Source organism: Polypterus senegalus, chromosome 13, assembly GCF_016835505.1.
Source record: "Polypterus senegalus isolate Bchr_013 chromosome 13, ASM1683550v1, whole genome shotgun sequence".
Lineage (NCBI taxonomy): Eukaryota > Metazoa > Chordata > Cladistia > Polypteriformes > Polypteridae > Polypterus > Polypterus senegalus.
In genome coordinates, this window is record NC_053166.1 from 152,590,140 (window position 1) to 152,617,145 (window position 27,006).

Here is a 27,006-nt window from a genome sequence, read left to right on the forward strand (position 1 = left end):
ATCAGACAAAAAGGGAACAACATTCCTGTCCCAAAAGTCCAGCAACTGGTCTCCTCAGTTCCCAGACATTTACAGACTGTTGTTAAAAGAAGAGGGGATGCTACACAGTGGTAAATATGACCCTGTCCCAACTTTTTTGAGACGTGTTGCTGCCATCAAATTCAAACTGAACTTATTCTTTTCATAAAATGGTACATTTTCTCAGTTTAAACATTTGATGTGTTTTCTATGTTCTACTGTGAATAAAATATGGGTTTATGGAATTTTCAAATCATTGCATTCTGTTTTTATTTACATTTTGCACAGCGTCCCAACTTTTTTGGAATTGGTGTTGTACAATGAACAAAAAATGTACAATGTACAAAAAACATTGCTGTCTGAATTTTAAGTATATTCTTCTTTAAAATTTACTTTCATTAGCTAATAAAAACTGATAAAATTATGTTTTATGGCCTCAAACTCCCCCCACTCCTCCCAAACAATACAATGAATCTCCAGGACATATATGTGTATCCTTGTAACAGATCACAAATAGACTGGCTAGTTCTCATGCCCTCCCAAACTTACAACAGTATTAGGTTTTACTCTTTGACATCTGGCTTTCAAAAGCCAGAGCTGATTTTCCAGCACTAATTCTTGATATTTTGGCTTGTGCAGGTTGGGGACACTGAATTAGTAGGCTGTCAGTTCAATTCTGGAATTTTACACCTTAGTGACACAAATGATAAACTCCTTTAAAAGGAATGATGAAGAAAGTCCAAGTGCAAATTCTCAGCATGCGGTGCAACTTGGAAAAGGACTGGACATATACATTATAATTAAATCAGTTAAAGGAGTGCCAATGCAAATAACCTAACGTTACACAAGAATTGTTAAGAAGGAAAACTAAAGGACTGATTTAATAAACACTGGTGTAGTATCCAAAATAAAAAAAAATAAATATATATATATATATATATATATATATATATACTGTATATATTTTTTTTCCAGTAAATACATCTGTCTAAAATAAAAAAAATCTTTGAAGGAGACAATATGTGATTTTCTCTGAGACACTTTAACGTCACGTGAGACAAGGCAGTGAGACAAAAGGACAGCTGCTGCACAGGCTTTTAAATGATCGACACACAGTGCGACAAGCAGAACACGCAGCTCGGCAGCGGCAGCAAGACAACTGCTGATCCAACTGCATCTCCTTAGCATGCATTCAGCCTCCCCTTCACAACGCAAGCAGCCGAGACGCACAGTGGCAGAAGCGTAGTGCACCCTGGGGTAGGGGTGGGCGAGTGAAGTGAGCAGGGGGCATAGCCCCCTAGTTATGTTTTATATATAGGTTACAGAAGGTTGCAGAAAAATTTCTGCTGCTTTGAAGGTCCCAATGAGCACAGTGGCCTCCATCATCCGTAAGTGGAAGAAGTTCAAAACCACCAGAACTCTTCCTAGAGCTGGCCGGCCATCTAAACTGAGCGATTGGGGGAGAAGGGCCTTAGTCAGGGAGGTGACCAAGAACCCAATGGTCACTCTTTCAGAGCTCCAGAGGTCCTCTGTGGAGAGAGGAGTACCTTCCAGAAGGACAACCATCTCTGCAGCAATCCACCAATCAGGTCTGTATTGTTTGTCAAAAGGCACCTGAAGGACTCTCAGATCATGAGAAACTAAATTCTCTGGTCTGATGAGACAAAGATTGAACTCTTTGGTGTGAATGCCAGGCGTCATGTTTGGAGGAAACCAGGCACCGCTCATCACCAGGCCAATACCATCCCCACAGTGAAGCATGGTGGTGGCAGCATCATGCTGTGGGGATGTTTTTCAGCGGCAGGAACTGGGAGACTAGTCAGGCTAAAGGAAAATATGACTGCAGCAAAGTACAGAGACATCCTGGATGAAAACCTGCTCCAGAACGCTCTTGACCTCAGACTGGGGCGACGGTTCATCTTTCAGCAGGACAACGACCCTAAGCACACAGCCAAGATATCAAAGGAGTGGCTTCAGGACAACTCTGTGAAAGTCCTTGAGTGACCCAGCCAGAGCCCAGACTTGAATCCGATTGAACATCTCTGGAGAGATCTTAAAATGGCTGTGCACCAACGCTTCCCATCCAACCTGATGGAGCTTAAGAGGTGCTGCAAAGAGGAATGGGCGAAACTGGCCAAGGATAGGTGTGCCAAGCTTGTGGCATCATATTCAAAAAGACTTGAGGCTATAATTGCTGCCAAAGGTGCATGGACAAAGTATTGAGCAAAGGCTGTGAATACTTATGTACGTGTGATTTCTCAGTTTTTTTATTTTTAATAAATTTGCAAAAACCTCAAGTTAACTTTTTTCACGTTGTCATTATGGGGTGTTGTGTGTAGAATTCTGAGGAAAAAAATGAATTTAATCCATTTTGGAATAAGGCTGTAACGTAACAAAATGTGGAAAAAGTGATGCGCTGTGAATACTTTCCGGATGCACTGTATATATAATAAATATAAATATATCTCAAACATTGAATTACCAATATATTTTTATATTTTTATGTATTTTATATTATAATCATATTCTTTTTAAAGAGAATATTCTAAAGCCAAGACTTCCTAACTAATATATGGCATTTTGACCAAATGGTAGTTTCAGGTTCTGTCAGTCCTCTTTACAGTGAGAGCCCAGAGTTGCTGGATCACAACTGAACTTTACACAAAGTAATAATGCATAACATACTGCACAGTTCTGGGAATGAAAGCCTTTTGCTGTAACCACATTTATTCAGGTCAAAATAAAACAAGAGAGCCATCTGGATGACTTCAGCATTGTGTCAAATGATTTAAAGCAGAAGACCTGGAAAGCTGCAACACACTAGATTGACCACCATCTAGTGCCCATTTTCTGGCCAGTTAAGGGAATAATGAGAACCAGGCTGAATTGCTGAACACACCCCTTCACATGCCTCAGCTGTCCTATCGCAAAGACTGTGACAGAAGGATCTGCTGTGAGGCCTCATAACTTTTTCACAAGACACACTTCATTTTAGGATGTTTGCAAAGTAGTCATGTTCTACAAAAGTTCACATGCTGAGAGTCAGAAACAATAAACAGATGACAATTTATGGTCCAAAAAGAATGAGCATACTAATGACTTTTGTTTAGGCAGGTTGTTCAACATAGACTCTATATTGAAAGCACTGAAACACTTCCCAAATATATCTGCAAACTGTTTTTCATTTAATAATGTACTGTTATTAATTTCTATGCAGACACTAAAAAAAAAGCTATACTAATACGGTACATTGTATTACTTGAGTTTGTTTATGCAAGTCTTGCTTAAAGCTGCACCTCTTACCATTTTCAGATAAGCAGAAAAAGGCCACAAATATCAATTGGCTAATAAATAAATAACTATTGTTTTTTGATTAGTTATTAGATACAAATCCTGGAGTCAAAATGGTTGTATCTTTCTTTTTAATACCTGATACCAAGTACTAGTGTAAATTTTACAGTTGTGAAACATGCATAAATTGTTTATTTATTATTATGATAATTGTATGTATAAACAAATAATGTATTATTAAGATGTATTAATTATTATTAAAATTTGGCCACTGGCTTGTTACTATAAATTTTTAAAGGGATTTTCAAATTAAGGATATGCTGCTGTCATCATAGATGCATATATGCACATGCTGTATAAAAGCATTGGCCTGATGCAACTGCCTTTTGCATGAGGTGCAAATTTGAGAGACATCACAGGGTGAACAAAGGAGATCAGAAGGATGTGAAGACTACCTTAAGCCTATAACATCTGAGAATGTATGAGACTTTGAGGAACATACTGTAAAGTGGGATCTATTAAATACTCCTGTACTTCACTGACAGCACTGTGATCTTCAGTGCCTAGTGTTGTTGATGATGCTGTATGAAATGTGTTTTCATTAATTAAGGAATTTCTTTGAGATCCCCTGGCACTACTCTTTCCCATTCTTTTGATATTTTCTTGTCTTGAAGTGATGTTTATAGGGGTTTTCCACTACTACTAGTAACCTATTGGAACTAGAGTAACTGGTTCGTAGAAAAAAACAATTGTGAAGTTTCTTTACAACACTTGTTCAGCCTGTGATTTAATTAGACAGTGGTCACCAATTGCTTTCAGCCTGTGTTGCGATCCTCATGACAAGCCTATAGTCAAAGCATTATTGCACACATTACTAAACAGTCAGCTTAGTATGAAATTGTTCTGTTTGAGCAATACTCTCTTGATGCAAGCATTTATCTGCGGTGGGCTTGCGCCCTGTCCGGGGTTTGTTTCCTGCCTTGCGCCTTGTGTTGGCTCCAGCAGACCCCCGTGACCCTGTAGTTAGGATATAGCGGGTTGGATAATGGATGGATGCAAGCATTTATGAACAACAGTCAATGTGACTTGGAAAAAGCATCAGAATAATTGAATCTATGTATTCGGTGTAGTTAGGTACATTATTATCTTTTCCTTAAGTGTGATGTAATTAATGTAGAAGTAATGCTATCTTTAGAGTTCTTTTAACTGGAAAATATTCCTGGAACCAGAACATCTGCCGTGATCCAGCACTTGTGGTTAGTGGAAAAAGTCCCGCAAGTTGTTTATTTTACTGAAGGTTTCCCTAATGAAGAAAACATTAACTAAAATTTGGGAAGGGAATACTCATATTTTATTAACATTGACCAAAATTGCAAGGACCTGACAATATTTAGTCTAGGTCCTGAAAACAAGCTAGTGCATATTTGTACAAATGTTTAACATTTTTTCTTTGGAAATCTCTAACCAAGGAAATGCCCAACATTGGAAACTAACCAAACACTAAATTTCTCAAAAGTGCTTAAGCCAATCCCATTCTGGTAGCATCAGATACAAGGCAGAAAGCAGTGCTGGATAGGGCATTAGTTGATTAAGTAAGGAAGTAAGTTAGCTAACATTGTATCCTTTTTCTACTCCTGTAACCTTGCTAATAAGCAGCTTCTCAATCACCAGGCCAATACAGCTTCAGAAATAGATGCAACAAAACTAGATAGGGTATATAGGGTCGGTCTCCGCTAAGAAGGGTGTGTCTGATGAGTTTAGGAGCTCAAGGTTCTCTTTATATGTTCTGACAATCCTAAGTGATGAAACAGTTTGCCAGAATCACTGGATTGAAAAAAAAAATAATCATGGTCCTCTGCCTAACCATAGTACTGCTACATCCAGACTTTAGCCTCAGACACTACTGCAGTGGCTATCTAGGCATACTTTAAGTTCCTCCTAGCTTTGTAACTGTGACATAATGGTGTGAAAAGCATGCCTCTGCCAAGAAACTTAGTGTTACTGATATGGAAACTGATGGTAAATTGATCTGAGGGACGAAGCCACAATACAGGCATGTGGAGGACATATCCTAATGGACTATCGCTTATTGGAAAGCAATTCTTGGGAGTATGTGGGTAGTTCTATATAGATTGCTGGACTATTCTGGCAAAGTAAATTCGACCCAGGAAAAGCCTGGAGTAATGGATGACTGATTGACTGTCCTGCCTAAAAATCTCCAGATAAAGAGATCAACATGTCTTTTGATCTTCTTAATGGTTGTGAAAAATGGGAAATGTGATAACTGTAAGCCTGCTTACAAACTGTTCAATCTTCATCACCATACACAGTGACCAAATATGAATATATCCCACCTGAAAAATTAGTACTCTGCAGTTAACATTTGGGCAGTTTAAAACCAAAACCTGTCTGAGGGCTAGGAGTTTTTGTATCTTGTACACTATTTTATTTGACAATGGTAGAAACAAATATATTAAAAAGAATTGTTATTTAAAACATAACTTATTCTTCAATGTAAAAAAAATTACCAGAATTACCACATGGACAAAAAATGTAATATTTAAATAAAGGATGAAAGTTGTCAGCAGTAATATTACAAGCACTCAATTGTGTTCCTTATGCCAAATGTGAAGTACTTTCAGATGTGGACTGTAGACCTTAATGAACTGGGTCATAGGGCTTAAACAGCTCCCAGGGGCATTTTAAGTGTTATATTAAGTGAACTACTAGTAACCCTGACACTAATTCTGGTAACACTTGAAAACAGAAATTGCAAAGCTTTCAATATTATTGAGATAAAACAGCATAAAGCATTTACAACTAAATGAAAATACTATTAATACAATAAATATATACAGTATAAGAAAAAACAATTAGAAATTAGTATTCACAACAGGGAAAGGTGGGAAGCTACTCCCAGCTCTAAAACTGGTGAATTGCTCACCATATCCATGGGAAATAAAGAAGAAACTAATACATTCCTTAAAAGAGGGAACTTTTGCACATAAACACTTTCTATATGGACTCATTTGTGACACTCAATTTAAGAAAATTACAAATACTTCAGACTAGAATTGCAAGATACTTATTTAAATTATATAATGTAAAATACTGCTACCTTAACTGTGCATTTAAATAATGTTCAAGAATTCCCATTCATTACAAAGATCTGAATAGGACATGGAAGAAAGTGAATTTGAAAGCATGCTTTATATTACTGATCAAAATTCAATACACTGCTTTCTTTAGAACGCCTAGGAAAAATTCTTTGATAAGTTCTGGCCCTGACCAGTGTCTTGCAGATTTAAAAAAATGCCTTTGTCACTTTTTAGACAAACAGCACGATTAAAAAGATGTTGAATACAAGCTGCTGCTGTACATGCCTTATTTGCTGGTTTTATTCTTAACCAGTGTAAATATTTTACTACTGCTGTTTACCATGTAGAAATGTATCCATACATCCATCCATTTCTTTACCCAGGTCAAAGCTGCAAGGCAGCATCAGCCTATCCTAACAATTACTGGGAATAAGGTAAGAACACCACCAAGAAACACACACACTGGAGTGAAGTTAGCATCACCTACGCACCAAACCTGCATACCTTTGGACTGTGGGAGGAATCTGAAGCACCCAGAGGAAACCCACATGTACACAGTGAGAATATGCAAACTACACATGGGGGGAACCTGTTACGCAAACAAATACCTCCTTATTGCCAGGCAGCAGCACCACCACCACTGTACCACCTTGTGGCCCATGTAGAAATTAAAGCTTTTCACTACATTTTAATTCAATTTTTAATCTCCTCGGCCAAGTTTTCAAGCTCTCCAACAAAACATCTCTTACTAATACAGGCTACTGCTTGATGCTTTTTTGGAAGCCATGCATTTCCACAATGCCTCCAAGGCTTCTATGATGCAAAAGGAGGAGTGCCATAATCCCCCTAATTTTTTTTTGTTTTATTAGAGTCAATTTCTATTTAAAAGCCAAACCACTTATACAAGAGTGGAAAAAGGTCTACAGTGCTCATATTTGGCAAAGAAAAAGAAATATAAAATATTCAAAATGACCTTAAATAATTAAAAGGGGAAATAGCAATTAATGGAAAAGAAAAATAATGCTGATTACTCAGAGTATATTTTCCAGATTCTCACAACCCTGTACAGGAAAAATCAAGTTTAGAAAATGAATCAATGGATGGATAGAAGATGGATGGAAAATACATGTGAGAGGAGCTGCCATACCTATTAAGTAATGAACTCTTCAATGTGTTGTTTGTGTTGATACTTTAGACAGGATAATTAAACATACTACAAGGTATTAAAATATACCTCTAACAATATTTCTGCTCCTATTCTTTTTAGTAATTTTCCCCATAAAATAATAAGAGGGTCATTACACTCTTCTTTCCTAGGGGAATGGAAGCCCACATTGAACTGACAATATTAAATTATTTAAAGCAATCAAAGTGGCCTTTTCTGGCCACAGGCAGAAAATATATTGTTTCACACCATTTTTTAATAATGCAAACATTCAGTATAAAAAAGCATTGGCCCACTCACAAGGACACGTTAAACAAAAGAAAATGATTACACACTTCAGGCCTATGATATAGTTTGCCTTCATTTAATCTCTAGCTTCCCTTCTTCTCACTTTGAATAAAGGGTCTGGTGTGGGTAATTAAAGCTTTTCAATCCTTTATGCTGAGCCTTCTACATACACCTTTTAGCTATCTGTAGCTAGAGATAACTGTCCCATCTTTTTTTCCTACTTTTCATGGTAATACTTGTGGATTTGGGCAACCACATGTTAAAGGTGCAAGATGGGCAGCAACAAAATTTTATCAATTTAAGCTGGAAAAAAACATATTAATCAAGTGGCTCAGCGATAAGACATCATAATTACATTTGTTTTCCCTTTAAACTTGCTGTAAATCTTGCACTTACTTGTTACCATTTTGTATATGGAAAGACCACAGACAATCCACCAAAAATATCCACTAACATAATTACCCTGTAAGTGGCAAAGTGTAACTGGCAGGATGCAGTGAAAAAGAACAAAGTCCTTCTGTGTTTACACATTAAAAACTAAATGTACAAACAACAAAACGCATGGACAATAGTGCTGACATTGTTCTTAGTCTTGGCAATCTACAAATCCTGAACCGTTCTAAGACAAAAGTGGAAACTGGTAAAATGCCACCAGCTTGCTATGTGTACCGTAAAATGATGGTAAATAGATGTATGAGCAGTGGAGGTCTTCTGGGAACTTATCCTAGAGGCCAAATTCATGATTATCAAAACCTGACATCAAATTAAACAATCATATCCAGACATATGAAAAATGAGCCCTTTAATGGCAACTTTGGTTAAAGAATTATAACTGTACATGTGCATGAAAAAGTGAAAAATAGCCGGGGGAAAAAGAAAGTAAACTTGTTGCACATATCTGTCTCACATGAATGTACTGACATAATGCTTATGTCAAATTCTTAACTGGCATTACAAATTCATTCATCAGTTTAAACACTTTAAAACCAAATGTAAATAGAAAAAAAATATCCATGTTATCAAAAAACTAATAATGATCATGGAAATTGGACACATATATGGTTTAACTAGGCTGACCCGCCTTTTAAGGCGACCGACTTTTAAGTTGACCACTTCTTAAGGCAATTCAATATGTAGATCAATTTGATATTTTATACAAACTCATTAATTTGGTTATATTGCATTTGAGCGGTATTACTTTAATACTCGTAGTTTCTGTTATTTTTGTGATGAAATTTAAACTTTTTTTCTATATTGAGGTCGCCCTTTTGAACCCCCCTGATATTTACTACGCGGTGAGGCATTTGTACTCCATCCACATTAATTATTTCCAGAGACATAATTTTGTCTATTTTTCCAGCGCATCGCGCACAAAAGCAAGGAAACGATGGGAGCACCAGAACTCTGCTCACATCATGTCGCTTCGTACCGCAAGCTGCAAGTAGTAAGTCTGTGATAAGCGGAATACCGCTACGCTTTCCACTCACGGGACAGAAGGACAATCCCGACCGCTTTTATATAGAAGGATACATGACTCACCTGGTTTTCATGATTTAATCCTATTCTTGTAATAATTATGTAAATATAGAGCAATCACAAAAAATAGCTATTCAATACAATGTTTTATTAAAGCATGCCACCTTGTCACAAGCCCAATGAATAACACAATGTTTGTTTGGAAATATGAAAAACTGTGACAAATAATTAAACAATTTAAATCTTACTCAAGTCAAAATCAAATTGTGAAGTATACAGGGTATTGATGAAAGAGGTCATGTGAATTAAAGTATTTGTGGCCTTACAACTGTCTTATGGGATTTTCCATGGGATTTTTTGTAACAAAGTGATCTTGAAAATTTTTTTGTTTTTTTTTTTTAACAAAAAACAAATAGTTATTATATACAGGTAATAAGACCTTCAGTTAGATTTTACTGTTCAATTATAAACAACATTATAACCACTGCAGATAAATTAATGCCCCATTCTTTGTACTTTGCGTGCCCTACTTATTATTGAATAGCATTTTGGTCACAACTGCTTTAAGATGTTTGTGCTGCTACTGAAGCCAATCAAAGATAATAAAATAAACATTCATAAATACAAGCAAACTAAACTACAACACCTACTTGGGTAAACCTACACTTTTCTACAGCAGCAGTATGTCTCCAACACACACACAGTATATATATGTCACATTCCCATAACATAAAATAAGATGTTTACATGAGAAGAACATGAATCCTTCCTTTTTTGTTACTGGATTTGACTCGCTTTAAATTCTACAAAATAAAGGCAAAAATACATACCAAGACAGGGGACAATTCTACATAGCAAAGAGCAACACACTTTTTTGACAACACAAATAATACTTAAGCAAAATGCTGACTTTCATGTTTCACTTTCATAAATGAATCTAAAAGACATTACAATGATTAAATAGAGGACTGGCATTGCTTCAGGCACCCACGTCATAAGAGACACATTTCTGAAATCCTAAACAATTACCAGCTCGAGCAGGCATGGGCTGCATTTCAGTTACTGCTGCATCCTGAGCTGAACTGTGCTCTGTTTGCAGGAGATGAACAGAAGGTGGCGCACAGGCTGCTTAGCTTCTGGAGGCACAAACTGATGAGTCGAGCCTGCTTGGATTGAAAGCTGCTGTGTACACTCACACGGATTTAACACCTACTACAGCATAGCATGAAACTGTCTGAACTGCTTTCCCTGTAAGGAGAGGACTTCTTAAGCTCTCAAGCAGAAATGTAAGTGCAAATCTTTTTAACTCCAGGACATAATTAAATTGTTACTGTCAAATGATTGTGAACCTACAAAGTAAATGCAGCAATGTAGAAATTTGTTATTTAGTTAGTACTGTACTATGTCTTACATGACTACATTTGCATGAAATGTCACTTTATCCAACCACATAGCTTTGATTTATTACTGCACTGTTTCCCAGTAAATGACATTTGATTTTTGCAGAGGAGCTATAAATATGCAAAGCTAAGTACACAATTGTTGAAACTGTGAATGAATATTTTATGCTTTAAGGTCAAAACCAATTCAAAATATGTATACATTGATTGGTACTTAATTTAATAAAAAATAATTTTGCATATTATTAATTAGGCGTTTAAAAAACAGAATTAAGGTAGTATTTCAGTTTTAAAAATGTGTTGCAATCTTGACAGAATTAATCCTCATAAAAATGTGTTACATTACTTAATCACTATACTCAAAGCAAAATGTTACCTCCACAATCATTCAAAAACTGAGAAATTACTGCTGTAAATTAGAACACAGATCTTTCAAATAGTGTATTTGTTGGTATAACATGATTCAAATTTTTATTCAAATGTTTAATTTAATCCTCACAATATGACTGAGGAAGAGCCACAGTAATATTAAGAGATCGGAAATACAAGAAAAAAACAAACACACAAATAAAGACACTGGAGAGTCATACTCCATGGTAACAAGGTGCAGTTAAGTATATAATGATAAGAATGTTTTAGTCTACATGCATCATTTGAGAACATTTTAACATTCAAATCATTAAAACAGATTAGATTTGAAAAAGCAGCACTACTAATGCAGGCTACTGAAACATCTTATGACACAAAATACATAACTGGGAATATGCTAAATAAAATCTACAAACTGAAAATATCCATCTATATTAGTGTTTGTTCTTTTAGTTTCATAAATGAAGAAAAAGGACAAAATGTTTATATCCATTTGCAAGCTAATGAGGACTTAACTTACTTTTATAATCCGGTATGATTATAACACAAATAATTTTTGACATATTTATCTTTTTTGCCAAGATAACCAAATAGAAGTCTATAACACACGTCAGCTTTATGTTGCCATATTTTCGTTGCTTCACTTGTCTTCAATGATGCAAGTGACATACAGATCTGCCTAAAAACCTCATAATGGTGTAATACTTTATCACTGCCTTAGTCAGTGGTGGTTTGTTCCATTCTGCATTCATTTTTTTTGCACTAGCAAGGAAACTAAACTTTTACAATGAAGCTGGTTTATGCTCTATCAAGATATTTTATGGCTGGACAATAAAAACGAGTTAGTCGTTTAGGATTACTGACACAAACCAAATATTATTAAAATATATTAATCACAACGCATTGTATATTTAAAATGAGTAGAAGGGCAGGACTGTATGTCACATGATTAAAAGTATCAGATTTTCATCAAAGCATCTTACAAATGATGACTGTATGAAAAATAATGCATACACAGGAAAATGCAAATGCTAATTAAGTCTCAGTTATCAGTTATTCAATAATATACAATAACTATTGTATGCATCACAAGCTAAGTGTAAAGAAATGAGAAAAAAAGGATTTTAATTTACAGAGTTTTACTCAACCATTTATTGTAATCAGTCTAAATTCATCAATACAAAAATAAATTAGCTAATTTCTTCAAATATTTAATATAGGGCATCTCATAAAATGTAAATTGAGCATTAAAGGATTTAATTGAGCTTGTAAAGTTCAGCAATGTTAGACATATTGGTAACTCAATGTTTGTTAGGAGTTTACAGGTCGGCAGTATGATGAAGCAGACTAAGATTTAAAATGCAATGTTGCTGGTTCAGTCCCTGTCTGTGCTCCAACTGTAAAACGTATCTGTAAAGAGTTGTGATATGTTTGTACTAACACAAACATATATATCTAAAAAATTAAATGTATAGCAAAAACTGACAGTTCTGCTTCTCAATTCCTATTCAACTAGTGTGATTAAATAATTGAAAATCAAAATACTGAAATTCTTTAGCTGTTACGTTCAGCTATACTACTAGCTATACAGTATATATACACAGACACATACATACAGTGGTGTGAAAAACTATTTGCCCCCTTCCTGATTTCTTATTCTTTTGTATGTTTGTCACACAAAATGTTTCTGATCATCAAACACATTTAACCATTAGTCAAATATAACACAAGTAAACACAAAATGCAGTTTTTAAATGATGGTTTTATTATTTAGGAAGAAAAAATCCAAACCTACATGGCCCTGTGTGAAAAAGTAATTGCCCCCTTGTTAAAAAATAACCTAATTGTGGTGTATCACATCTGAGTTCAATTTCAGTAGCCATCCCCAGGCCTGATTACTGCCACACCTGTTTCAATCAAGAAATCACTTAAATAGGAGCTGCCTGACACAGAGAAGTAGACCAAAAGCACCTCAAAAGCTAGACATCATGCCAAGATCCAAATAAATTCAGGAACAAATGAGAACAGAAGTAATTGAGATCTATCAGTCTGGTAAAGGTTATAAAGCCATTTCTAAAGCTTTGGGACTCCAGCGAACCACAGTGAGAGCCATTATCCACAAATGACAAAAACATGGAACAGTGGTGAACCTTCCCAGGAGTGGCCGGCCGACCAAAATTACCCCAAGAGCGCAGAGCGACTCATCTGAGAGGTCACAAAAGACGCCAGGACAACGTCTAAAGAACTGCAGGCCTCACTTGCCTCAATTAAGGTCAGTGTTCACGACTCCACCATAAGAAAGAGACTGGGCAAAAACGGCCTGCATGGCAGATTTCCAAGACGCAAACCACTGTTAAGCAAAAGAACATTAGGGCTCATCTCAATTTTGCTAAGAAACATCTCAATGATTGCCAAGACTTTTGGGAAAATACCTTGTGGACTGATGAGACAAAAGTTGAACTTTTTGGAAGGCAAATGTCCCATTAAATCTGCAGTAAAAGGAACACAGCATTTCAGAAAAAGAACATCATACCAACAGTAAAATATGGTGGTGGTAGTGTGATGGTCTGGGGTTGTTTTGCTGCTTCAGGACCTGGAAGGCTTGCTGTGATAGATGGAACCATGAATTCTACTGTCTACCAAAAATCGTGAAGGAGAATGTCCGGCCATCTGTTCGTCAACTCAAGCTGAAGCGATCTTGGCTGCTGCAACAGGACAATGACCCAAAACACACCAGCAAATCCACCTCTGAATGGCTGAAGAAAAACAAAATGAAGACTTTGGAGTGGCCTAGTCAAAGTCCTGACCTGAATCCAATTGAGATGCTAAGGCATGACCTTAAAAAGGCGGTTCATGCTAGAAAACCCTCAAATAAAGCTGAATTACAACAATTCTGCAAAGATGAGTGGGCCAAAATTCCTCCAGAGCGCTGTAAAAGACTCATTGCAAGTTATCGCAAACGCTTGATTGCAGTTATTGCTGCTAAGGGTGGCCCAACCAGTTATTAGGTTCAGGGGGCAATTACTTTTTCACACAGGGCCATATAGGTTTGGATTTTTTCTCCCTAAATAATAAAAACCATCATTTAAAAACTGCATTTTGTGTTTACTTGTGTTATATTTGATTAATGGTTAAATGTGTTTGATGATCAGAAACATTTTGTGCGACAAACATGCAAAAGAATAAGAAATCAGGAAGGGGGCAAATAGTTTTTCACACCACTGTACATATACACACACTAGCTGAAATACCCAGCGTTATCCGGGAGGGAAAATAAAGTGTTTGGTTTTTTTTTTTGTTTTAATTGTTTGAGAAAAATATAATTAAAAAAAAAACAACTTTAAAAATAAAAATAAATTAAACAATAAAGACTCACTAATGTGTTTGTCTTGCCGACTTGTATGTATGTTCTCATCCATTTGACGCTCGGAACTGGCCAACGCTATTTGATTTCAAAAGCAACAGGGGCGCGGTGGTGCTCAAAGGGTAACCTACATTCCAAATTTCAAGTCCCAATGGTTCAGGAGATTTCATGACGAGTGAGTCAGTGGTATTTGGCTTTATATATATATATATATATATATATATATATATATATACACAGTGCATCCGGAAAGTATTCACAGTGCATCACTTTCTCCACATTTTGTTATGTTACAGCCTTGTTCCAAAATGGATTAAATTCATTTTTTTCCTCAGAATTCTACACACAACACCCCATAATGACAACGTGAAAAAAGTTTACTTGAGGTTTTTGCAAATTTATTAAAAATAAAAAAACTGAGAAATCACATGCACATAATTATTCACAGCCTTTGCTCAATACTTTGTCGATGCACCTTTCGCAGCAATTACAGCCTCAAGTCTTTTTGAATATGATGCCACAAGCTTGGCACACATATCCTTGGCCAGTTTCGCCCATTCCTCTTTGCAGCACCTCTCAAGCTCCATCAGGTTGGATGGGAAGCGTCGGTGCACAGCCATTTTAAGATCTCTCCAGAGATGTTCAATCGGATTCAAGTCTGGGCTCTGGCTGGGCCACTCAAGGACATTCACAGAGTTGTCCTGAAGCCACTCCTTTGATATCTTGGCTGTGTGCTTAGGGTCGTTGTCCTGCTGAAAGATGAACCGTTGCCCCAGTCTGAGGTCAAGAGCACTCTGGAGCAGGTTTTCATCCAGGATGTCTCTGTACATTGCTGCAGTCATCTTTCCCTTTATTCTGACTAGTCTCCCAGTTCCTGCCGCTGAAAAACATCCCCACAGCATGATGCTGCCACCACCATGCTTCACTGTGGGGATGGTATTGGCCTGGCGATGAGCGGTGCCTGGTTTCCTCCAAACGTGATGCCTGGCATTCACACCAAAGAGTTCAATCTTTGTCTCATCAGAACAGAGAATTTTGTTTCTCATGGTCTGAGAGTCCTTCAGGTGCCTATTGGCAAACTCCAGACGGGCTACCATGTTCCTTTTACTAAGGAGGGGCTTCCGTCTGGCCACTCTACCATACAGGCCTGATTGGAGGATTGCTGCAGAGATGGTTGTCCTTCTGGAAGGTTCTCCTCTCTCCACAGAGGACATCTGGAGCTCTGACAGAGTGACCATCGGGTTCTTGATCACCTCCCTGACTAAGGCCTTTCTCCCCCGATCGCTCAGTTTAGATGGCCGGCCAGCTCTAGAGAGAGTCCTGGTGGTTTTGAACTTCTTCCACTTACGGATGATGGAGGCCACTGTGCTCATTGGGATCTTTAAAGCAGCAGAAATGTTTCTGTAACCTTCCCCAGATTTGTGCCTCGAGACAATCCTGTCTCGGAGGTCTACAGACAATTCCTTTGACATCATGCTTGGTTTGTGCTCTGACATGAACGGTCAACTGTGGGACCTTATATAGACAGGTGTGTGCCTTTCCAAATCATGCCCAATCAACTGAATTTGCCACAGGTGGACTCCAATTAAGCTGATGAAACATCTCAAGGATGATCAGGGGAAACAGGATGCACCTGAGCTCAATTTGGAGCTTCATGGCAAAGGCTGTGAATACTTATGTACATGTGCTTTCTCATTTTTTTTTTTTTATTAAATTTGCAAAAATCTCAAGTAAACTTTTTTCACGTTGTCATTATGGGGTGTTGTGTGTACAATTCTGAGGAAAAAAATGAATTTCATCCATTTTGGAATAAGGCTGTAACATAACAAAATGTGGAAAAAGTTATGCGCTGTGAATACTTTCCAGATGCACTGTATATACTAATTACTAACTGTGTAAACCGATCCTATAGGGTGGTGTGGATCTAATTATGCAATTTTCGTTATTCTATAACTTATTAAATTTATTACATAGAAAATCACCCAAAAAAATCACGGACCATCGAGAAGTGTGCGAACGGACGACATGAAGAATCATCTTCGCGTAAAACTAGAATCGTCCCCACATAAATTAAAGTCATCCAGACGACCTGATCTGGATCTGCATAATTAGATCTGGACCACCCTGTAGAAAGTAATGAAATCGTCAGAACTACTCTGGGCATCTCTCTCCTAGGAGGATCACTATGGAAAAACCCTATTCAATAAAGTATATAAATGTGTCATAATCCAATCCCTCCCCGTGTCTGCGTGGGTTTCCTCCGGGCGCTCCGGTTTCCTCCCACAATCCAAAGACATGCAGGTTTGGTGGATTGGCCATTCTACATTGTCCCTAGTGTGTGCTTGGTGTGTGGGTGTGTTTGTGTGTGTCCTGCGGTGGGTTGGCACCCTGCCCAGGATTGGTTCCTGCCTTGTGCCCTGTGTTGGCTGGGATTGGCTCCAGCAGACCCCCGTGACCCTGTATTCGGATTCAGCGGGTTGGAGAATGGATGGATGGATGGATAATCCAATCCAGCTTAAACTTGTCTGTGTTTTATACCACATTGTGAGGAGCAAGAAGCTGACAGAACAGTGAGTATTATATGTAGCCAAGAAGGCCACTTGCTAACCATGTCTTATTTGAGCTTCACCTACCTTTCCTTTGTGCACTTTACATCACAGTTTTTACAAGGCTTGCCACTCCATTCTTTTTTCTGTGCAGGGCAGCTGCTCTTCTTCACTTGCTGCCAGTCCCATTTCTGTGCGTGATCACAGCTACAGCTTGTTCAGTGGCACTCTTCTACTTACAGCATTCATTTGCATGAACTGCAAGCCCCATTTCTCTGTGCAACAACTTGTCAGTGCTGAGCCAAAAACACTGATATGCTACCTAAGATTACCTCATTCACTACAGCGTTATTACCAACAAATAAAAAACACACGTCCGCCAGCTTTCTTTTTTGATAATGTCGCCAAATTTCAATCAAAAAGAGATTTGCCCTAAATATTGATATAGCAAGAATGTCCTGTCTTTGCGTATATCTACTGCCCCAGATGTAAATTTCTTGCTAAACTTCAGCTTTTTAACTAAACAGGAAATAGTGTTTTTATTGAAGTGAGGGAGTGAGCGAGTGAGTCAACTTTGCATTATGTATTTTCTTTTCTTAGGTCTGAATGACAAACTGATTATTTGGGTGGTTACCTAAGAGGTAACGCTTGTGGTTGGTCGGCCAGTCGGGAAGCATCCACCACATCCTCTCGGTTGCAAGAAGCAAATCATACATATGTTATACAGTATTTGCCAAATAATACAATGACTATGTTTGAACCCTTATTGGGGCTTGTCAGGTGTAGGCACTTTTGCATCACATATCTATAATATGCATCTGTCAAATCAGAAGACGTGGTGGATGCTTGCTGATTGGCCGACCAACCACAAGTGTCACCTGGAAGGTAACCACCCAAATAATCGGACTGAAATTTCGACCTAAGAATGTAATACTCCGATCTTCACAAATAAGCGAACTAGCTGTCGTGGCACAATGTCAGTGGCTTTACCTCATGCGCCGATGTCCAAGGTTCAATCCCTGTAAGGGAATGCAAAATTGTGTACACCTGAGCCCCAATAAGGTCAAAACATGTGCTGTGTACTCTTTGTATCATTTGGCAGGTATTGTATAATATAATATGAATGTCACAAATACAAAAACACTGTCTGTAAGCAACACTTCAGATTTATTGGGTAATTAATCAGAAACCATGTACAAATGTCATATGATCAAGTTAGAACAAAATTATACATTAAATGAAGACGTTCCCTGGCTTCACTTTAATTTAGAACAATAAGAGGAATAGAGATTAAAATGGGTCTTGAGCCAAATAATGCATCCTTACATATCATATGGCACATTTTAATTTTATTAATTTTCAATCTATAATAGTTTATTTAGTCAGAAATGTCTTGTGCACAGTCACATGCTCATGTTCCATCTTGATGGTTAGGCATGGAGTAAGAGGATCTGGTTGCCGTTTCATTTCATACACAGCTTTATTCCCTGTTCCCTTCATTTAGCTGTCCTCTTTTTCTTTAATTGAACTGCATGGTGACATCGATGCTGGCATGACTGAACTTATCACAGTATGATATTGCAAAGGAAATAGTGGAAGAGCATACAGAAGAGTTTTCATAATAATGCTATTGCTGAAACTCTACAACAAATGTACAGCTGATATTTTTCTATTAAAGACATATCATCTATCAGCAAAATTCCTGAAAAAACATTGTGAATAAACTGTTTTTACTACTAAAAGGAAAGTTAATTATCAGAGTGCAAAAGAAATGTAAGAAATTTCTTGAAAGAAAGAAATTTAAAGGTTATTTCCACATTCAAAAAAAAAATCAAGAGGCACAATACTTCAGCTGTATAAGGCAGGTATATCCTAAAAACTTTATGCCTTTAACTTTCATTTTATTAATTCTATAAGAAAGTATTCTTGAAGTGTATGGCACAAATCATAATCATTGTTTTTAAAGTCTAATAGATTAAATGCTTCAGCTATTTAACTTATTCTAAAGCTATATACTGTAAATGTGTTTTTAACTATTTGCAGGTTTTTTAATGACATTCACCTAGAGCGACTTTATTTAATTTGAAAATTTAAACCCCTAATTTTTGCCTTGTAATTTTACCTTACTTAGTTTATGCTTTCTATCAAGCACTATGAAAATCTGATGGCATTTAAGCATACCTATAACTGTACTTCGAATGATACATTTGGACAGATTATTCTGGGTATCTCAGCATTACCTAGTATTTATCAGATGTCATTAAATATCAAATGTGCAGTGCATAGTAAACACAGCATACAGAAAGCCTTCACTCTCTCTTAGGCAAGATCAAAAGGTGTCCTTCAGTTGTTCTGAATTTACTGGCTAGAATCTCGTCTCTACTTTTAAAATGCCGGTTTAATGTTCACATGAGTCCCCATTCACTTATTGTATAACTCTCCAATTTTTAAAATATAACCATAACAAAATAATAAACATACTTCAAAGGTAATGAAAATACTTTTTATGCTATTATTTTAATATGATTTCATTTATTTTTGTCATAAGGCCTTTATATGTCATTGAGGCATGGCTCTAAATTATAGACAGTCTTCCTTTTTTAAGTCTCATTCTGATTTTGCAGCCATAAGGTATATAGATATTTGAGACAAAATTTTTCATACACACAATATGACAGATGACAAAATACCACATTATGAAGTGAGCAGTAAAAATTTTTATGATTTATTCTGAACGGTAATGTTCGAAATACATAATACCACGCAAATTTTTATCTTAGAATCAATCTTATCGTGCAAACCTGCGACCGTTATTATTATTATACCTCTATACTGTAAATGTAATAAGCCTGCTGGATGTGCTATTAAAAGGCAAAGATAAGACAGATCCTTAAGAGCTTGTTCAAAATGTAAACAAAATTGCAAAAAACAAGCCACTGGCCTCACTTCGCACTGCACATTGCATATGCTCTCTTAAGCAAATGGGGTCTTGTCTTAGTTATTTATTTAAAAAAAAAGCTTAAAAAGCATACTCGGGAATATTAGATTTCAATGGCATAGAGGCAGACCCTCTGTAGCCTTATCAGCAATCCCAGTAAGCACAGCTACCTGTTAACTGCCAGGACCACAAAACAGGAGCAGCGTGACTTCCCAGCAGTAATGTATCAATTACATACAGTTCCACTGTTACATATTTAGTTAAGAATAGTTAAATGAACCGGAGAGGCACTACATGGTAATCAATTTCAACTTGCTTTATTGCTTTAGCCCTAATTTGGTTAAACAAGCATTAAGTATCTTGTTAGAAGCCTGTTTTCACAAACAGCACCTATACACATATTAAACAGTATGTTACCAGATAGGACTGTTTCCAGTGAGCATTATTCTCAGACTGGGCACAAACCCCCAGGGTTCACATGGGTCTTTTCTGAATACTTCAGCTTTCTCCAATATCTGGAAGTTAATCAATTTAGGTGGACTGGAACTATTGGTCTCTACATAGGTAAGCCGTGGCTTCAAACAACAGGTTTGTTTAAGTTTACTGTCATGTGTACTAAGTGCAGGGAGACTCTTAGCTGCTTGTCTGACTAGCATGCAACATTTTGCCACTTCAGCATTTGATGGCTTGCATTCATTTCTCTTGTGACATGTTTTTATTCACTGCAAGCCCGTCCTGTATTAGGAAGGAAATGACTGTAATTTCATCACTTCTAAAAATGACAAGTAAAAACTATAAGTGATATTTCTAAGCACACTTCTTTCAAGCACCTATAAGAACTAGTCTAAAATGAGTTAGGCTATAAAGTGTACATTGAGGGCTGTTTTAAGCATGTTTAATATTCACTACATCAAAGACTGAAACCAAAACCAAATCAAATCAGATCAGATTAATGTTCAGTAAGTAAATAAGTGTTCAATATACATTATTATCAAAAAACAGTAGTGTAAAAGGATTAAAAATATACCCACTTACCTATGCCATGGCTCATCATGTTGCCAACAACTGAAAAGATTGTTGTCGGCCACAATTTTTTTTTACAGTAAAATAAAACTAATGTGGGGCTAAAGATTGAGTGTCATATCATTCCTCATTATTTTAACAAGGTAAACAGTTTTCATTATTGTTGTTGTTGTTTATTCCTTTGAGATGTGCTTATATGATCAGTCATAAATTAATGGCATTTGACGAAGGTTTTATTAATTGTTCCAAGATAAAGAACATGAGTGCAAAGCACAAATATATGTACTTCTATAGTAAATTAATTTAATTAATAATGAAAGGAAATGCTTATTTGCTCCCCTCCAACTACCAGAATGGAACTGACATAGAAAAAAAGTAGAGAAGCAAGTTCAGGAGTTGTCAAAATACAGAACAAGATCAAAGCCAACAAGCAAACTGCAAAACAAACTCATTTTCAAAAGAAACATGCAAAAGTCCTGCCTCCCTAAGAAGAGTTTTTGCACCGCAAAGAATTTTATGTTAGAATGGTAACAACAGGGCAACGGTAACAAACTGAAAAATAAACCAAGATGGTGGTGCCCAGAGGGAGAAAATTGGAAAAGGAAAAATATTTTTAAAAATAAATAAATAAAAAAAGCACCGTCCAAAACTCCATTAACACTAACATTGTAACACCACTTTGATAAAATTGTGCAAAGCTGTATTACTATTGGTTCCATCTCATCCAAATGACAGCGAAGAGTCTAATTATTTTATTATCCTCTCTGTACATTTCCCATCTTGCACAAAACCAAAATTAAACTGCACACACAAAGAAAACCTTAATGTGATAAAGGACCGAGACTCCAAATCTAACTGATATGACAGATCATTAATCAATATTCATGCATCTTTTAAAACAATCCAATTATCCATCCATCCATCCATTTTCCAACCCGTTGAATCCAAACACAGGGTCACGGGGGTCTGCTGGAGCCAATCCCAGCCAACACAGGGCACAAGGCAGGAACCAATCCCGGGCAGCGTGCTAACCCACCGCAGGACACACACAAACACACCCACATGCCTAGCACACACTAGGGCCAATTTACAATCACCAATCCACCTAACCGGCATGTCTTTGGACTGTGGGAGGAAACCGGAGCACCCGGAGGAAACCCACGCAGACACGGGGAGAACATGCAAACTCCACACAGGGAGGACCTGGGAAGCGAACCCGGGTCTCCTAACTGCGAGGCAGCAGCGCTACCACTGCGCCACCGTGCCGACCCAATCCAATTATTCTGTACAAAATAAATAAAACAAGAGAACATCAAAAAACAATATATGAAAACAAATGTAACAATTTCTCTGAGCTCATCAGTTTGTACTCCAGTATTATACTGAACAGTACTGGTCATTTATAAGAGACAAAATCCAAGTCAGTGTCACAAACTTTATGTTATCATCGACTAGACCCAAGTGAAAAAGACACATACTTGCAATATGAAACTACATTAACATTCATATTCAAGTATATTATTTCTTTAATACAAAACTTTTACTTCTTATCGTCTACAGTAAGTGTGTGGAATTATAAAGACACATACCGTTTGACTGATGACGATGTTCTTTGTATTTTCACAGATTAAATCGCCAGGCTTAACCTGAGGAGACAAGGATAACTGTCAAAGCGCTGTATCCAGATCACAAAGAGGAGAACTATAATGGAAGCAAATGTAAAACATTCTCCCAGGTGTTAATTGCCTTTTTGTGTGCAATGTCTGGCTCAAGACAGGATGAATCCAAAATCCACTCAGCCATAAAATTACATACAGCATAAACTAAAATGTAAGGCTTAAAAATTAATCTGATAAATGCTTTGTACTAGGTACAACTGCAACAGATCTCATTTAATATGGAAGAAAATACAAATTCACTCAACTACATATATGCAAATGGTACTATGCTTGATTCCAATGATTCAATTATCTGCAACCAAAGTGAACCAAACAGCTTATCCAAAGACAATGACCAGTATTACCTGATCAGTCTGTTTCTTTCATGCTTGTATACAATTCTTCTGTTCCCCATTGGCTTTATAGGCAACATTTTGATTTTGGTTGTAAATTTGAACCACAGAGACAAAATGACAATTCCTGACCTTTATTTTGTGAATCTGGCTGCAGCAGACCTCATTTTGGTGGCCGATTCTCTGATTGAAGTCTTTAACCTTAGTGAGAAGTACTATGACATTGCTATTCTTTGCACTTTCATGTCTTTGTTTCTTCAAATCAATATGTACAGCAGCATTTTCTTTCTTACCTGGATGAGTTTTGACAGGTATGTTGCTCTTGCAAATAGCATCAATATTAGCCCACTTAGGACTATGCAACAAGCCAGACTCAGCTGTGGTCTGATATGGATGGCTTCCATAATTGCAACACTGCTGCCTTTTACTATTGTGCAAGCCCAGCATACAGGAGAAGTTCACTTTTGCTTTGCTAATGTCACAGAAATTCAGTGGCTTGAAGTGACACTGGGATTTCTTGCACCATTTTCAATTATTGGACTGTGCTATTCCTTAATTGTAAGGATACTAATGAAAGCACAAAAACACAAGGGCCTTTGGCCAAGGAGACAAAAAGCACTTCGTATGATTGTGGTGGTAGTCCTGGTGTTCTTCATCTGCTGGCTTCCAGAAAATGTCTTTATCAGCATTCAGATTTTACAAAGAACGAAAGAGTCTGCACATCCAAGCAAGGACACACTAATGCATAACTACCCGCTTGCTGGCCACATTGTAAATCTGGCAGCTTTTTCAAACAGTTGCCTTAACCCAATTATTTACAGCTTTTTAGGAGAAACCTTCAGAGACAAACTACGACTGTTCATTAAAGGAAAAGCAAGTTCATCAACAGTCTATCGGTTCTGTTATCACACGTTGGATTTACAGATACCTGTTAAGATCACTGTTTCTGAAGTTTAAGAGTTTGGACATTGCCAGAAGAATTTTAGATATATTAGAATTCATCTAGATGACTAATCGCAAGAAAATAATTAACAAGCATTTCTAGATAATTGAAAACCAGAAGCGGTTCAACAAAATGCAGAAGTCTTACAACTTGTTCATAGAATATAGGCATTCCAGATTGTTACAAGAATTAACCTATTGAAGGTTCTGCTAAGGAAAATGCTTGACATCATTTGTCACAAGTAAAAACCAACAGAGAGCAATTAATTTCATCATTTTGCTTTTGGATCACTGTGAATGAATTAATCAATTGTTGTTAATAATTCATCACGAGAAAGTACTCTTTTATGTAAAGATACATATTCATGTTTGCTTGACTTGCTGCAACCATAACATTTCATCCATAAGTGTCATGGAGAACTTTTTACACCCAAACTGATGCTAATCAAAATAATTGTCATTCATTTAATTTAAATACAATGCAGCCTGGTTGACATTCATGCTTCTGTAAGTTTTTTGTGCTTAATTTGCTCTTAACTGTACACCACATATTTAGAGGGCTCAATGATGATTTGTAATGAATTCACACAAAAACCAAACAACAACAAAACTTAGGTAATAGTACACTGCTAATACTGAGACACTGTGAGCCTGAACTTGCATTTATTTAACTACAACACCTGAATTTTGCCTCTTCCTGGTGCCTCCAATATCCTGGCTAGCACTGATGTGAGCACAGTATTGGTCCCTCTTGCTTCTTTACTGTGTGTGTTTTGTTTTTTTTAAGTGCTACACATTTTTGTTTATGGTTTACCATTTCAAATGGAACCTACATATCCAGGAGACTAAATATGTTTTTGTACAGAGAACTATCATGAGCTACTATTAAACTAAAAAACTTCAAAGGATTCCTGGAGACTGAATATGATTCCCTTTTAATAAATGCACCTTTACTTCCTAAACTTGCTGTGAATGTTAAGTGAAAATTTGGCCTTTTCAAATACTTGTATTCTTTAAAAAGAACAGAGCAGTTTTTTTTTGTTTTTTAACTCCTATGGATGTGTCCTTTTGATTCTTATCCCTTTGCAGGAATTTTTTGTCTTGGCTGTAGCTATTTATAAAAGTCAAAAGCAATCACTTGAGATTTAAGGTATTAACCTATAGACTTATTGTTTTTTTAACATTATGTACCATGCACAACAATTAGAAACTGAAAAAATATGTTTATATTTAACTAAACAATCGTGTGTATCACACCATTTTGCCACATAAATTTGAACCAACAATATATATTTAACTGCAATTATTTTCAACCATTTTCAAATGTGACAATCACATGATACTGGATTTTCATAAAAAGGTAACCTTCCCAAATTCCAAGAAAAAAAAAAACATTTTATTAAACAGAAAGCCAGTGTACTGGGTTTAATATCCATCCATCCATCCAAACCCATTTATCCAAGGCAGGGTTTACAGGGTAGCTGGACAAGGGCGCCACCCATACACACACCCCTGCACACACACATACAAGGGCCCATTTAGCATGGCCAATTCATCTAGTCTGCACGTCTTCAGATTGTGGGAGGGAAAGGAAGCACCTGGCCACATTGTTGCAAGGCAGCAGTGCTACAAATACGCCACCTATTTGGTTTAACAGTAACTCCACATTAGCCTGACAATGCAGACCATACATTCAGACAGAAAGAAATAAACATTACCAAACCAATGACTATAAAGATCACGTTTCTAAAAAATAAATTTTTAAACTTCTGATTTTACTTTGATGCAACCTCTGAAAAGATAAGTGCAGTTAATGTGTGTAAACATTAAATATTTGCAGAGCTTTTCTCCCCTTGGACTGTCTATACAGATAGTACAAGTTTAATTCTTCAGTGCCAAGTAATAATTGACTTAAAAAGTGATGACCTACTTTCATTAAAATATGAACTATTATCTTGGATTTAGAGACAACAATCTTAAAATCGTCACAAATTGTTTCAAAGTATTAACACAATCTCTTTTGCTTATATTAAATATCTAACGATTAGAATGGCCTGGATTGTTTTAGTTTTGTTTGAAGATCTAAAAAACATTGTCTAAATATTCTGTAAGAAAACAAGTGTGGTTTTAGTTTGTTTTTTGAAGCTTGTGAATAAGACCACATCATCTCCATACCAAGTTTTCATTACATCAGTGCAAATGTGCATAAATACAGTGTCAACAAGGAGCTATACTGGAGATAGCACGCATCTGTGCAGAACTTTATGCCTTCAACAGAATTCTCTCTACTCCTAAAATGATACACAAATTAACATACATTTGTCCTATCACTGAACCCATTAAATTAAATTTCGTTTTTACAGGGTACTTGAACTTCTTTCTAGAAGAATCAGATGCATGGCAAGGAACAAAATCAGACAGGTATCCAGTGCTTTGCATTGTACACTCATACACTTCTGCACCCAACAGGCTAATTTAGAGTTGCCAATGAAACAAACACACACATCTTTGGGATGTAGCAAGAAAATGACACAAACCATAGAAAAACATACAAAGACATGAGAATAAGGTGCAGACTCCACACAGATAATTACTGAACCAGAATTTGGAGCGCCAGACCATTATGCCACCCATGGAGAAAATAAAAAACTATTAGCAAAATTCCAGTAAATGTGTCTACTACAGGGTTAACTAAATCTCATTCTCAATAAGCCACGTGGATGCAGTCATTTGTTCCACCTAGTAGTCACTCTCATATGTTGTATGAACTTCTCTTTTAATTAAGTGTCATGAAGAAGCATTTTCTGCGCTACATTCCAAATGGGTAAAGCTGTATGAAATCCGAATGGTGGTACTTGCATCTTTTAGTTCTTTTGAGCTGACTGGGTGTCTTACATTATATCTGGCTTAATGGTAACTCAGCTTTTCTTAAGATTTTTAAGATAAATGTAGCTAATGGTAGTTCCACTAACAAGGTTCTATTAACACTTCTGCATTTCTTCATGCCCATTATTAATTAGTTGATTTCAGTACTTACAAATAATAACAGAGAAAGAAAATAAGTGTTGAAAAATATT

General features: G+C 36.7%; 2 protein-coding genes across 3 annotated transcripts in view; one reads left to right on the forward strand and one right to left on the reverse strand.

Moving 5' to 3' along the window:
- LOC120542760 (uncharacterized protein C7orf50 homolog) overlaps nucleotides 1-27,006 on the reverse strand; it is a 278,068-nt gene that overhangs the window by 201,821 nt on the left and 49,241 nt on the right. The window contains exon 3 of one of the 2 annotated variants that reach the window (XM_039775404.1): nucleotides 22,566-22,622. The exons of the other annotated variant lie outside the window; for it this stretch is intronic. Within the exon in view, the coding sequence (XP_039631338.1) occupies nucleotides 22,566-22,622 (57 nt within the window). The remainder of the gene's footprint in view (nucleotides 1-22,565; nucleotides 22,623-27,006) is intronic. 2 annotated transcript variants of the gene reach the window in all.
- Nucleotides 10,417-24,865, forward strand: gper1 (G protein-coupled estrogen receptor 1). Its single transcript, XM_039775401.1, has 2 exons — nucleotides 10,417-10,622; nucleotides 22,603-24,865. Exon 2 carries the CDS (start codon nucleotides 22,874-22,876, stop codon nucleotides 23,942-23,944), a length of 1,071 nt encoding a protein of 356 aa, XP_039631335.1. The 5' UTR covers nucleotides 10,417-10,622; nucleotides 22,603-22,873; the 3' UTR covers nucleotides 23,945-24,865.

Coding starts and splice junctions, on each gene's coding strand:
- gper1 (XM_039775401.1), top strand. CDS start 22,874: ATGGAAGAAAATACAAATTCACTCAACTACATATATGCAAATGGTACT.